At 39.4% G+C, this 16084-nt stretch overlaps 1 protein-coding gene across 1 annotated transcript in view; it reads left to right on the plus strand.

Annotated features, from left to right (window-relative positions):
• The window catches only part of LOC139743857 (NXPE family member 3-like), a 41961-nt gene extending 39538 nt beyond the window's left edge, over window positions 1-2423 (plus strand). Inside the window, exon 6 of the mRNA XM_071654322.1 lies at window positions 1578-2423. Coding sequence (XP_071510423.1) covers window positions 1578-2383 — 806 coding nt within the window. The 3' untranslated portion in view covers window positions 2384-2423. The remainder of the gene's footprint in view (window positions 1-1577) is intronic.
• The last annotated feature ends 13661 nt before the right edge of the window (window positions 2424-16084 follow it).

The following is a 16084-nucleotide window of genomic DNA, read 5'->3' on the forward strand; positions in this document are numbered from 1 at the left end:
AAGCCGTAGGCCCATAAGCGCTCCCTAACTCACCCTGCACTGCATGGTACTTCTGTGCCCATCCCCCTCCCTGCCATAAATCATTAGTATGAATTGATTTGCAATGAAATTGGCCATGTTATGATTCTTTTTATTTTTCTCAGAGGTCATCATCAAAATCAAGTTTCTTCTCCAGGTAGCGGTCTCGAGCATCTAGCTGTTCGTAATATCAATCGAACAATTGATTATTTTCTGATTCTTCAACTATTACATGTATCGAAATTAACATCCTGTATGAACAACACACGATTTTTTCCCCAGTATATGATTATCTGTGGATTTTTTCATGATGTCGTCATATCTTTGTGAAAAATGCAGAAATTGTATAAAATGAGATCAAGTCAAAGCATCAACAACAATGCATAACTATTAGCTGTAATCCACTAAAAAAATATTATCAACATCTTCACGCTAGGTATCATTGCAAATTCGAGTTTATAATCAGTATTATTATTATTATCATTATTATTATTATTATTTATTATTATTATTATTATTATTATCATTATTATTATAGGCCTATGTAGTAAGCGTCCAACACAAAAATCACCGAATCTTTGAATGAGTTAGCGTTTAGCATTTCTTTCGATGTGAGTGGTATCTTTGTTTTTCTGTCTTGTGTCTGAACTTTTCTTCGGGAATTTAATAATTATTGAGTGCGCTATATACCTAAATTGACAGGAATTCATTGTGTTTGACATGTTTGTTTTTGCCGATTTTGCAGTTATCTCGAGGAATTAACAGACGAAAAAAGAATAACCCTGAAAATCCATTGAAAATAAGAAAGGCCTTAAAGGAACTGCTGATATTGATTATATTAATGATGATGATTACTATTAAGCTGGAAGAGAGGATTTCTCCATCTGTTTTTTTTTTCTTTCCTGTTGTGTTCTCTTCTTTCTGCCTTTTTGTTTCCCCTTTGTAAAAAAACAAACGAACGAACAGGCGTGTTTTCTTTCTGTCTGCAACCCTATATATTAACAACCTCTTTGAAAGGAAAGAAGTTGATATCTTTTTTTCTCATTCAAACTGTCTCATCCTCATGTCTCCTGTTGTTTTGTCCCGTCTTATTCATACGTTTTATTGGAAATGAAATTCGATTTGAACTTGATTTTCAATGAGTTAAAAGAAAAGACAGAGTTGAAAAAAGGGGTTTGAAACCTTTAAATATAAGTCCAAATTTTAGCAGCCATGCGGCAGAGCGTCAAAAAAAAAAATGTCATGCTTTGTCATATCTGCTACATTATGATCACCTTGCATTCAGCCACACAGTGAAATGGATACTTTGCGTGGCCTTCGGCACTTTAAGCATGCTAAGTGTTGAAAGGTTTTCAGGAAGCACACACACACACACACACACACACACACACACACACACACAGACACACACACGCAAAATGTAACATATCGATACCTTCTATAAACATTTGTAGTTTATCATTCATTGTTCTTTTTTCCCTTACATCATAGAACAGAATCTCTTCCGTTTCTTTGACGTTTGATTTTTTTTTATGACGTTTGATTTGCCCTTATCTTAGACCAGTCATCAGTGGTACACAGCGGGGTTCTATCCCGGTTGCCTCCTTGTCAACCCTCTGCTCTTGGCAGCCGAGCTGAGGTTGCTGGTTTCTACTGGGGAAAATATTGGCACTCTGGTATATGCAAGATTCGTCAGTTCTCCAACGAACAAGCCATGTCGTGTTTAAGAAACAAAACCGTTTATCTGCTCGGAGATTCGACCATTCGACAACTCTTTCAATTCTATTTAGCGGCATTCAAGCTTAAAAGCAACACCACGAAGAAGATGCCGTCTGCGTATATCGGACCGATGGCGCTACTACCAAACAAGCACCAACTTGATATACTATTTCGTTTCCATGGAAACCCAGTCGCCAAGGCCTCTAAATGGCAGCTAAAGAAATGCATTGATTACGTGGTTAACGTGTTGGATGCCATCCAGAGTGACGAGAAAGATCGCGTGATAGTCCTTTCGCTGTGGGCGCACTTTGCCAGCCACTCGCCAAAATTGTACGAGGACCGCTTGCGGGCCATCCTCGATGCTCTTCAACGCCTGTGGGAGCGAAATCCTCGGACATTAGTCTTGTTCAAGGGCGCCAACACTCGAGAACACAAACTGGTGTTTCACTACATGCACAACAGCGATTGGCTGTCACGGGATTTGAATCGCCGATTAAAGAAGATGATTTCCAATAACAGTCACGTGGGCTTCATGGATGCCTGGGACATGACCAATGCTCAATTTAATAAACACCTCGTACACCCAGCTGAACCCCATGTGCTGAATCTCAGCAACCAGATGCTATCGTATGTTTGCCCTGACTAAGTCCAGATCGGACCGGAGGAACAACACTGGAAAATGCTTATTGGGCGATGTTTTCTATTGTTTCAACTGATCCTTTGTGTGTGTGGGGGGGGGGGGGAGGGGGTGCGCGCGCCGGTACTGTCTTCAAATTGTGTTGCTTGGTTGTATCCTGTGTTGGGGTTCTTTAAAGAGGGATTGTAAGGACCAATGAAATGTCAAACTATTTGAATTTTTTCGAAAGACAGACTTATACCCTCTTGTATTTTCGTACATTATTAGTGCATTCGTCTTCCACTGTTATTATACGTAGTTATGATGAAACAACATGACAAACATGGCAGTTCGAGAGCGCTTCAAAACAAAAACACACACACACAAAAACACACACAAAAGAACAACTTTCCGATATAATTTATGATAACGACACACGCGTCATCACAAGGAGTCAGCAAAGCTTGCATGCATCGACCGAGCTAAATGTGTACAGCTATCCAACAATTAGATATAGGCCTACTGGCATGGTGGTACGTTTCCAAAACTACAATTTCCTAAACATACTGTAAAAATCATAACATATTACAATCATGAAAACTGCATTAATTTGCCAAAGTTAATCCACCCTGTAACATCTTTCATGTGCGATTTCGCAGATAGCTGTACACATTCGCTCGGTTGATACATGCAAACCGTGCTGACTCTTTGGTATGACGTCTGCATATCATAATTATGAATTGAACGTGTTTTTTCTTTTTTTTTTTGGCGAGAAAGCGTTCTTAAACTGCTCTGTGTTTTTTATTATATTCATCATAACTACGCATAAAGAGTGGAAGACGAATGTTTTGCACTCAAGTAGAAGAGTTGATTATCTTTTGAAAAATTGAAACAGTTTGAAAAGTTTATCTTTAATCTTGTCTGCAAAAGAGGTAAACATTATGTTACATGTAGCTACATCAATGCGACAGTATTATCTATTGGTATAAATACACTGTCACTAATAATTCCTTTTCCTTTAATATAGTTGTAGGATTTTTATAACACCGTAGTATGCTATGCCATGATGTAGTACAATATGTAATATAATATGATATGATATAATATAATATAATATAACATAATGTAATATAATATAATATGATTAAATATGATACGATATGATATAATATGATATGATGTAATATAATATGATACAATATGATATAATGTAATATAATATAATATAATATAATATGATATAATATGATATAATATAATATAATATAGGACTTCTGTCAGTAAAGTTTGAGTTTATTTCCACAAACATTCACATGAAGTCAGTAATTAAACATAATGAAGGGACGTGTGCACGTATCAGTTTACAACACTGTAAACAGTTTATACATTGAATGTTTTTGGGAACACGAATTAAGTATTACAGCTTGATAAACAAGGTCCTGTTGTATAATATGTGAATAATAAGTGTAAAGGATATATCATTATCAAAAAAGTAGAACTTGGATAACAAAGCAAGTGGGAACTGGGAGGGGGAACAGAAAGGTAAACGGCTGAGAGTGTGGTGTAAGTTACCATTTTGCAAGCAGTAGTATGAGTTTATAATAGCTGCAAGAATAACAATTATCAACACTGAAAATGACCTAGGAATATTGTAATAGAAAGCATACAAAACAAGATTTATTTTGTCGTCACCCCATCATGAATTGAGTGCACGTTTTCAAGCTAGAGGCAGACTAAATGCGAATAAATTGGATGCAGATATAGCATAGAGTAATAGAATGATTCAACATTTTCAATTTCAATTTTCAATTCCAATTTATTCCTGCATCTTTTTTAAAGAATAGAATGTACAAAGAACATAAATGATAGCCCAGATTCAGGTTTAAAAATTTCCTAACAGTTCAAACAAAGGCAGAATTTCAGAATAAAACACAGTTAAATTGTTGCATTTTCACCTTCATGACATGTTCCACGTTGCAGGGGCAATCACAACAAAAATACGAAATGATGGTTGACGAAATGACAGACCTTAGATGGCATAACTACTAGAAAACTATTCTCAGGGATTACAAGATAACTCGCATAAGAGAGGGGCGTGGACCGGAATAATAGCGGTATTTTGTGAAGGGAGTGCAGGTGCGTATACCAGGCATAAGGAACAAGTGTTCCTTACGGGTGGAATACCTATGCATGAACATGACAATTGTATTTTTTCTTTGATGGCATAAAACTAAAAGGGTAGCTGAAGATTCATTCATTAAGGTTGGTGAACAAAGATGTAAAGGAGGCAAGCCATAAATTCTCAACGACTTCTTTTCAAGAGTTTTTTTTTTCTTTTAAGAGTGACAAAGCATAGAAATATCAAACTGCTTTATAAAATCATACATGAAGAAAATGTGGCCATATACTTTCGACACAAATTTTCGGGCGACTCGTTTATCAAGTGTTCTTGATTCAAATTCCATTCAATTCAATTCAATTGATTGATTTCAGGAAAACAATACAGCCAATATTTTGTACAATAGTCAAATGTCGAGGAAACCACGAAACAGCCAGTGGTTTAAAGCGTGTGATTCCCCATACAGAAGTACATTGAAAAACAGATTGGCGTGAAAATACAAAAATGTTGCATAACAACACGAGATACCTAATGAAAGAAAAAATACACATAAGAACAAACATAACATACACAATACACATATACAAAACAGAACGTCATGAATGTATAATGCTCCAGAAACCTTGATAAAACATAATTAATCATAAGATTCAAAGAGATATTGATTCAATTTCAACTTAAATACATTTAAACTCATGATGCACGTATCCAAGATTATATTCCAATTATGTATATACTTATCTTTACATATTACTTATCGTCTTGAATTCAGATGAAGTGCAATCCTCATAAGTTACGTAATAATGATTCTTAGATTGTATTTGCCAAAACTAATGGCTGAATCCTTGAGACGCAGTTATGTTAATGCAACTTCCAAGATATTTAATTCTTTACAGCTTGAAATATGAAAATTCGCAATATAGATATTTTGGAATACAAAGAAACCACGCAATACAGACATTTTTTTTTTAATATAATGAACAGTTTGACTGTTTTTGCTCTTTCTATATTATAATAATTCATTTTTCCTCAGTACTGGCGCATTGTCATACTATATACTTTGTTTGATGTTAGCTGGTAATTTAGTGTAAACTCAATATATGTGTGTGTGTGTGTGTGTGTGTGTGTGTGTGCGTGTACGTCTTTGTCAGATTGTGATTTTGGCTTTCGATCTTTTTTTTTTCTCAGTAGCATCATTTTTTTTTTGCATCACTTTGCCATTACTGCAACATAATTGTTATAGAAATTCATTGTGATGTGTTTAATTCGATAAATGTGTTCATCTTTATTGAATGTGTAACACGCTGTTGTTATTCATGAAATTGGGTTGTATGCTTTTGATAATTGGACCCCTTTAATCAGTTTTGCTGTAGGGGCTTCCAACCCACATGTGGAAAATAAAATTACATCTCTGGATTCTTGTTTTAATCCGGTTAAAACACAGTCTTGGAGCTGTTCCTCAATCGAGCAACCCGTAACTATATACTTGTGACGACATCAATGTGTTATCAGACATGTTGTAGGATATGATCAGAGAAGAACATCACCAGCGTTTTCCACTAGGCGGAAACGGCCCACGAGTCAGACATTAGGTAAAAAAGGTCTACGAGACCGGCATGACACGACAAAGTTTTCTTTTGTTTTTAAGTTATTGTCGGTCTCGTGGGCCCTTTTTTTTTGCCCAATGTAAAACGTGAGGGTTTTATTTAGTATTGACCTAGATGGCTTTCTTTCTTCTTCTTTTTTTTTTTTGCTTTTTTAGAGTGAAGCTCGTGGGCCAGATGACTCGTTGGTGTCGAGCTCGTAGGGTGACCCTGTTTGCCTACAGTCACTTGAAAAAAAAAATCCCAAAGACGGTGTTCCTACATTGACAATATAACCAGGAAAGATAAGCAGCAATTGTTCAAATACTTAAAAGTAAAGAGTATACTCTAGGAAAGTCCAGCACAGTTTTAGATGAATTATATCATTATCAAGTATGAATTTCCATGTGTTTCTTTTTATGATCTTGTTATTGTTAGTTCTGGTGCTACATCTCTTTTACTAGGTATATACTAATTTTGCTTGATCTATAAGGACATACTTTTTATATGTGAGAACTCACATACCCCATCAATGACTGTCCTTCTTTAAACCCTGACCAACATGCTGTCTTTTCGCATCCTTATTTCCTTTTTGTTGTTGTTGTTGCATTTACTGCCCCATGTTGTCGTTGTTTTCTTCTCTTTTTTGTATTATTTTGTTGTTTGTTTGGTTTGTTGGTTATTTGTAGCTGTCCGGTCATGGAACTATAGGTGAACTATGGGCAAAGTGAAGCCGTGTAAAAAAAAAAGTACATTCGTACGATTTTAATTTGATTTCTCCGTTACTTTGAATAACCAGTTTCTCTTTCATTAAAGCATAGTTCTAGAACACAAAATTCGAATTCACAGCTGGTTTCTGCCCTGTACTAGCTCTTTGTGAGATAGAGAAGCCATTTCTAATATCTGCTACAAAAATACCATTACTAACACGACTAAAATCGACAACTTTTTTTTTTTTCTAACTTGCCGTAATTTTAAAAAATCAACGATGGTAACGAGAACAATTTTGTTCCTACTGGTTACTACTGTCGTTTCCCTTTTCGTTATCAAATTTTGATTATTATCATTGTTGAAGTGTTTCATAACCATGATTATAAGTATATCATTAAATATTAGATGGCTTAGACAGTTTCTGGTATGTGATTGGTCGAGAGCTCGTCACATGATAATGTTTGCGAGGATCGCAAATGTTATATTTTCCCAGCTCGTTATATCTCACGAATTGGTCAAATAAATATATTTTTCCATGTGTGTCGCCCTCTTACGGTTGAAATACGAACAATTACACCAATTACATCAATTGCACACGAGCAAAGGATTACTATCGATAACTGCAGTCTGGATCGATATAATCTGCCCCCTCCCCCCCCCCCCCCCCCCCGGCGGCCCCCAAAACCCACGATACGTGAGAGAGTAGACGGCATGGCGCGGCGCGGAGTAGCGTCATAATGCGCTGGGCCTAGCCTGCCTGGGTGGAATTCGGAAAGCCTACAGTGTAGGCCTATAACGTAGGTACTGTACCCAATGTACCGTTTTCGTATGCACGTATCATTCGGCCCGCGAAGTTTGGATTCACACTTCAAAATGGAACCCCGTTTTGTCTATAATAAACGACGACGAGCTCGATAAGATTTTGGAGGATAGGGATTCAAACTCCACTAAACATGTCCTAAAACAAGCGAGTTGATAGTCTAGAGACATTTCGTCCAGTTCAGTTCTAGGGCAATTCATTTATCTTCATTGTACATTGATTGACGTAGGCCTAACTCTCAGACTAGATCTAACGTTACATCGAACAAGTAGTGGAGGACTACGACACAAGAGTAGACACCGAGCAGGTTTGCAAATCACTGTGTTTGTGAATAGTTTCTACAGTGTCAATGTTCATCTCTGCAACAGAGGTAAGAAGACTGATTTTGAAATTGCTGCAGATTCCTAATGACAGAAGGTAGGCCTACGTCTAGAAATTTCTATACCGGTCCTGGCACAAGACATAATTGACTAAAAATCACAGGGTAGAAAAAGATGATGCACTGGGGAGCCAATTTGGACGCATGTGATGTAGGAACCTATAAAACATTAACGTTAGACACTAGACCTAACAAATAGACGCTAACGTTAGACCGTGTAGATTCTAGATCTAACGTTAGGCCCCTAATGTTAGTTACCTGTAACTGTTAGGCCTACTACAAAACAAATGTCAAATGATGAAAATTGCCCAGTAGGCCATAACGTTTGATAGGCCTAATAAAGTAATATGAGTAATGTTAAAGAGTAGGGGGAGCCTAGGCCTAAAGTTAGAATTCTAACACGTTAGACTTAAACCCGCCGCACACTATACGATCCGACCGGTCGTACGACCTTTTAAGAGACTGGAAGTGTGACGTCACAGTTTTGCCAGTTTCCAGTCGTACGACTGGGTCTTAGCGCCAGCCGTAGCGATTTGACATGTTGAATTCCTACGACCGGTCGTGGGCTTTCAGTCATTCACAATACAGTAAAATGCAAGCGCACGCAGTGCGCACTGCGTGCGCTTTAATACTCATTGGTAAAAATGTACTGATAGAACAGTCGTATGCCTGCTCGTAAGGTCAGGTCGTATAGTGTGCGTTGGCAGGTCGTACGACTGGGTTTATGGACGTATAGTCGTGAGTCGTATAATACATTGTAGTTATAGCTTTAGAGTTGTTTTGTGACTAGAAAGGGGTCTAGAAAGGGTTCTAGACCCTAGAACTAGATCGAGGCATACCGAGTTCAAAGACAAAGGCAAAAAGACAAACAGGCGTAGACTAGGCCAACAACTGAACTAACGTTAGATTAGTCCAATTCCAAGGTCTGGTCTAGCACGCACACTAAAGCCCGCCGCACACTACACGACTCACGACCCCAGCCAACACGTCCACATGGGGCCCATGAGGGTAAGATACGGGTTGAAGTGGGCTGACCCAAACGGGGCCCATGTAGGCAAAATTGGCTACTTCATTGGCCCCAATTGGGGCCTTTTCATGGTGTGGCTGCGGGGCCTGCAATGGCCCCACGTGGGCTTGCCAATGGGACGCCGGTGGGCATCATATGGGTACCATATGTTTACACTCATTCAGTTAATCACTTTCTAGTTGTAGTTGTTGTTGTTCATTTTCCATCTGTGAAGATGGCTGGATAGCCCATATTCAGCTACGCTAAGCTGGTCTTCCATGGGGTCCAGTTGGATGTGGGGTGGGACCACTTCACCGGGTTATACACCCTGCTCTTTGCGATGAATGAATGAAGCGGGATCTTTTACGTGCATGAGCTGTGACTCTTTCATACACGGGACCTCCATTTTATGTCCTATCCGAGGGACAGAGTGTTTTGCCTCTTGCTAGAGGGGACGGTATGTTTACACACAACATTGCTCAGTCCAGACTCGGGTTCGAACCCGGGCCGCGTGATCGTGAGGCAGACGCGCTACCGACTGAGCCAACTCACCGCCCTAAATGGGCGGTGTAATGGGCTTGCTCAAGTATGCCCTTCTTGGGGCCCATGTGAGACCCATGTAGCACCCAGTCTACCCCAAGGTTTTCATATTAGCTCTTCTTGGGAAAAGAATCGGTTGATTAGGGCATACTACTCATACGAGTGTGTACAAGCACACTCTGGGATTATGCCCTAATCCTAATCCTATCCTAATCTAACCTTATCCTAATGTCCTACCCCTATCGGCCTACCTCCTACTTCCTAATCCTAACCGATAATTGTGTGTCACGGTTTTTTTATATACCCTGCAAAACACTGTAGTGCGTGAAGACATGGTTCCTTGAATTAGATCACCCAAATGTCTCATTTGAATACGCTGTATTCATAAAAACACATGATAGGCCCTATGAATATTCATGATATGTGCCCTTTATGTCCTATGTGGGGCCCTTGTGGGACCCGTGTGGGTACAGAAACCATAGGTCCCAACAGGGATTTGGTATCAAATTTTCATAATTGCAAATAGGCCCTATACACACACACACACACACACACTCACAAACACACAAGCACACTTACAATCGCACACGCACACACTCACAGAAAAAAAGGCAGGGCTAGCCCTAAAAAAGCCCATCATGCTCCCTGCTGGCCCTGTCTGTGCCCATGTGAAACCCAAGTGGCAAGCCATATGAAACCCATATCAACTTTTCCCATCTCTGCCCTTGGCTGGCCCACGAGGCCCCCTTGAAGGATGACCCTCGAGTAGCCCTTGCTCAACTCTAACCCGGCTTACCCACTTTTTACCCATGTTTGCCGACGTGGGCCCCGCATGGCGGTGTTGGCTGGGACTATACGACCTTAGGACCATAAGACCCAGTCGTGCGACCTGCCAACGCACACTACTAGTATACGATCAGACCATTAATACGAGTAGGCTTACGACTGTTCTGTCTTCAGCACATTTTACCAATGAGTATTAAAGCGCACGCAGTGCGCACTGCGTGCGCTTGCATTTTACTGTATCTTGATTGGCTGAAAGCCCACGACCGATCGTAGAAATTCAACATGTCAAATCTCTGCGACTGGCACTAAGACCCAGTCGTACGCTTATTACGACTGGAAACTGGCAAGACTTCCAGTCTTAAGGTCGTATGACCGGTCGGACCGTATAGTGAATTTCTGCGACCGGTCGTGGGCTTTCAGCCATTCACAATACAGTAAAATGCAAGCGCACGCAGTGCGCACTGCGTGCGCTTTAATACTCATTGGTAAAATGTACTGATGGAACAGTCGTACGCCTGCTCGTAAGGTCAGGTCGTATAGTGTGCTTTGGCAGGTCGTACGACTGGGTCTTATGGTCTTATGGTCGTATAGTCGTGAGTCGTATAGTGTGTGGCGGGCTTTAGGCTCATGTCCATTAACGACAGTACTAACGTTTGGCTCAGGTCCAGAAATTAGGCTTAGGTCCAAAAGATCAGCAGATGAGAGCTAGGAGTAGACCTAGGCCTAACGCTAACGTTAATTACCGGTACCAAGTGATATACAAGCATCCGGGTATTACCGGACACCATGGTATTACCGGACACGCACATTTTTGCGTACTAATGACATTCTGTACGCGCGAGGCTTCGTAGATTAGCCACACACTTTTGTGTGGACCGAAATCGCAAAAAACGCGACATAAAAATGTAAAAACACGAAGAAATTCACATTTTACCTCAAATTTATAGTTGAGTGACCCGCACCTCGTCATAGTTGATATTTATGCATGTTTGAATCACAATTCTTGACTGAAATTCTATGAAATCCCACTCACATACAGGAAAAATGCTGAAGATTCCAATAGGACCAAAAGTTCACTGATCGAAATCGGAAATTTGTAGCTATAGGGCCTATATCGTCCTCAGACGCGAACCATGCGGAATAGTTGCGCTAAATTAGGAAGGGCCCCGCAACTCGTCACACGCGCATGCAGCTCCCATAGACAAAGCACGTAAAATAGAACTTAGAAGTTGTCGATTTCTCACAAGGTTTTATTGCGTGAATTGTTTGAATTGTTCAAGACAGACATTTTGCCGTAAAATACGAAATTTGTGCCTCATTTGCCGATTTTTCTTTGTCATCCGCTCGGTGAGAATGTGTACGGTGATTTGTGGGATGAATTGTGATTCTGGTGCAAGGACTAACTTGTTAGGTGCGAAAGACGTCGATTATTTCATTGTAAAAATGATGTCCTGTAATATTGTGCAATTAAAATGCATCGCGCAAAAAGACAACTTTTTTTTAGAGGGGTATGTTTGAAGCATATTTTCTAAAAACTGGAGTCTGTGAATAAGTGGTGTTATTTTTAGCTGAAATTTCATCCTCTGAGTACGGAATTAAAAGCCACGAAGAAAAAAAGCGTCCGGTGATACGATCTACTCTCCTACGTCTACGACTCTACGATACGTGCTTCGGGATATAATAGGCCTACTGGCGGATTTAGGCCAGGTTCTGCGACAGCCCAGTCGCGGTACAAAATCGCGACAGCGCGCACGCAGCGTCTGGTCGGGTTACCATGAGCGTGCGTAACGGTTATGCGTCGTTAGTGTAGGCCTAACAGTAGCTATTGCGGTACTTTTCTGTAAAGCGTAATCAAGGGCAAGGACATCTAATGTAACAGATATCGACTGGTAGGGGGTGGGATGTAACAATCTTTGGAACGCCAGGGAGTTATATTTTCCCTCGTGATCATATTTTCCCTTGGGAAAATATAACTCCCTGGCGGTCCAAAGAATATTGTATTCCACCCCGTACCAGTCAATATCTGTATATTATTTCGTTAAGATGATTATACAAATAATCAAACGATGAAAGAAAAACATCATAACAAAAATGGACTTTAAGCTCAATTCTGTATCTAAAGGCTGTATCAATTTAATTGTTTTAGTTTCTTTTCATTAAGCAAGAAATAGCATGAAAGTCAAATACATATTATTACGTTACATGTTCTTTAGCAACTACGTCATCGACTGTACGTTCTTTTAATTCATTGGCAAAGTGGCAGTGAAAATTTCATTAAAGAGAACTGGTTATTGAACGTGTGCGATTAACTTTACTGGCTTGGTTCTTTTCCAAAGCTGGCTGCAGCAATATTATAAATTAAAGAAAACACAATCAGAATCTTCGAACCTCTTACCATACATTGATAATAATGTCCTGGTAATATGTGTTCACAGAAGCCGTGTTACTCAGTTTAAAAAAAAAAGGAAAAATTAATCATTCTGAAAGTTGTTTAATCCAAAAGTGATATCAGGTTCGTAGCTCCGAAAATTGAAAGAACGTGCTGACAAATGAACCTTCGGAAATACGAACACCTCATTTCATTTTCGGATCAGCGAACCTTCGGAACATGGAACCTTCGGAATTACGAACTGCAACCTATTCATATCACTGGTATTCCTAGATAGAAATCTGACAGCAAGCCGGGTGGTGAGAGATGCAGTTCGCAGCGTGTTGCTTTCCGTTGTATTGTCGTATGGCCATGCAAGGTGACGTCCCAGCTGCATTTAAGTTCGGTTCACCGTCTTCCCAATCTGACAAGACACCATATGAAAAAAAAAGAAAAATATACACATCAATAAGACAAGAACTGATTCATTCGCTCGTTCATTCGCCCGTTCTTTCAGGAGAGAAAAAGAGTGTTATTTATTTTCGTTGTTATTATTATCATAATTGTTAGCATCAAAGTTATTATTATGATTACTATCATTATCATCATCACCATCATCATTATAATAATAATAATAATAATGATAGTAATGATGATAATTATTATCATCATTATCACTGACTTTTTTTTTTTGTAGGCATACGATTGGAGTCGTCACTCAACACGGGTGCAAGTAGAGAGGTGCGCATATCTCCCTCGGATAGTGCAAGTATCTTAAGCCCCAGTCACATAATGCTCTGCGTCCGGCGTTACGTCCAAAAAAGTCATTTTTTTCCACGGACCCCCGCGGATCCTTTGCCGTCACCAGAAATTTTTACAAAACATGCGGGCAAAAAATGCGGGCGATAAGGACAGATACGACCAGATGCGAATACTTGCGTCCACTTGCGGATATTCTTACGAATTGGCACATAATAGTTCTGAACACTTGGGGAGGGTTGCGCATTTTTCGGATAGTTACGGATAGTTACGGATAGTTACAGATTGCTATGAATAACTATGGACAATTTGGTTTTCTCTTACGATCCCTGCTAAGTCAGTGTATTATGACAGCAAGGTTATCACATTTTGGACTGTCTTACATTGTACACTGGGGAAAACTGATATTGAGTTACGTACAACTTGTGAAAAAATCGTAATCCTTTAATTCACTTTACAATGGTAAAAGATATATGAAATTTTGAACTTGAAGTTTGAATTTTGTTTGTGCAACTCAAATATGAATAAACGTCATAAATGTAAAGAATGTATGTGACCGTGCATCACAAAACGAACAAAAAGTCGCAAACACTGAATTTGTGTGAGGACTGAAAATAGGCGAAATGGGTCAACCGAGCCGATCTTGACTTGGCTACCCTGGGTAAATAAGGCTTTATCATTATTATTATTATTATTATTATTATTATTATTATTATTATTACTATCATTATTATTGTTATCTCTATCTTCACAAGATATCTCTTGGAGATTAATATCACGTCAAGTTCCATCCTGGAACCTTAGACTTCCAGTACTTTTCTCAGGATTCGTGCCGTCCCCAGCAATGCTGCTTTTTGGAGCGTTTGCACTCGATTTGGCACACCAACATCGTCCAAGTGCCGTCGCAGCTGCTTTGGCGTTGTTCCGAGTGCTCCAACGACAATAGGGATCACCTTCGTTCTCATATTCCACAGGCGGCGAAGCTCTCTGGCAAGGTCTTGGTACTTCTCTATCTTTTCCTTCTCCTTCTCGGCTACTCTGCTGTCTCCCGGTACCGCGACATCGACGATTGTGCACATCTGTCGAGCCCTTTCTACGACGATGATATCCGGACGCCTGTGCTGGATGACATTGTCAGTTTGAACATCGAAATCCCACAGGATTTTAACTTGATCATTTTCAGAAACTTTCTGTGGTTCGTGCATATACCATTTGCTCTCACATGGTATTTCATGTTTTCTGCAAAGCTCCCAGTGAAGGACTTGTGCCAGTTTGTCATGTCGTCTTTTGTACTCCTTTTGCGCCAATTTACTACAGCCACATACGATATGTTGCACTGTCTCGTCTCTTTCTCGGCATATCCTGCATGTGGCATCCACATCTCTCTTCTGTATCTTGGCTTTCAGAGCATTGGTTGACAGTGCTTGCTCTTGGGCAGCGATGATCAGTCCTTCTGTCTCCTTCTTCAGTTCTCCTTTCTTCAGCCATAACCATCATTATTATTATTATTATTATTATTATTATTATTATTATTATTATTATTATTATTATTATTAATTTCAGTTTAGTCTGATAATCCCCTCATTGTTGTTACTCCGGTGGTTTCCGTCCTGTTTTTTTGTTCCATTCATCGCACAACCAGCACGGCTTGATAAAGATTAAGCGCTTGAATAGACACTCTACTTCAGAGCCTCTTTTCTCAGTTTACACTTTTTCTGAGTGTGTGCATTCTTTCCAATATTTAGATAGGTTAGGAGAGTCCATTTGATTTGAGTAATACATCATTTCAAAGCTTAAAGTCTGCTCTTTCAGAACATGCTCCCAACTAAGATTGTTATGTGTGGCGACTTTTTGTGTGTTTTGTGGTGCAGGGTCACATTTAACATCACTATACCACAAATGAAATACAATATAGATCGAAAAGTTAAACATTAGAGTAAGAAAATATTACTTGCAGTCATGGAATAGACAAACTGTGGTTACGCTGTCTTTGTTCAGCGATATTCATGACTTACTGGGTTATGTTAAGGAGATATTTATGATAAAGCAATGCTTATAAAATTTACAGAAAAAAAAGACATCAAAACCTTCAAACACCCCTCCCACACCCAAGTCCAATATCAAGTCATCTCTTGAAGTAATGTATTTTCTGTTTGAATTTCTTGTATGCATGTCATTTTGTAATGCGCAGTCATAGAGTATAATAGTAGCTGCGCAATATGAATGTCCTTTATTATTATCATTAGTAGTAGTAGTAGTAGTAGTACGCGTGTATCAAAAAAAAATGTAATACACATTCGATGGAGCGTAAAGTGCATGGGTAAGATTATAGAGAAATACTAAATTCGTTCTCATTTTATATAGTTGCCCCTGTCCCACACCTTCCCCTGCCAGAAAAGTTAATAAAATGCTGTCACCCCATCCCCTACCCAATATATTGGTGGGTTTTTTTTTAAATAATATACATTCGAAGAGTACAAGAAAAAAAGTTCAGCACCAAGAGTCAACCAATGTCATGAGTATACATAGTATATGGGTGCTACTTAAAATGACCATTAATTGTGGGAGAAATTTCATAATTTGACCATGCAGTTCTGCCTCTCCACCGCTCTGACTGTGTTGTAGCATTCCTTCAGGTAAAGGCGCTGCAGCTTGGCAAC

This window comes from Diadema antillarum, unplaced genomic scaffold, assembly GCF_040938485.1.
Source record: "Diadema antillarum isolate AM-2024a unplaced genomic scaffold, OU_Dant_1.0 scf00000035, whole genome shotgun sequence".
Taxonomy (NCBI): Eukaryota; Metazoa; Echinodermata; class Echinoidea; order Diadematoida; family Diadematidae; genus Diadema; species Diadema antillarum.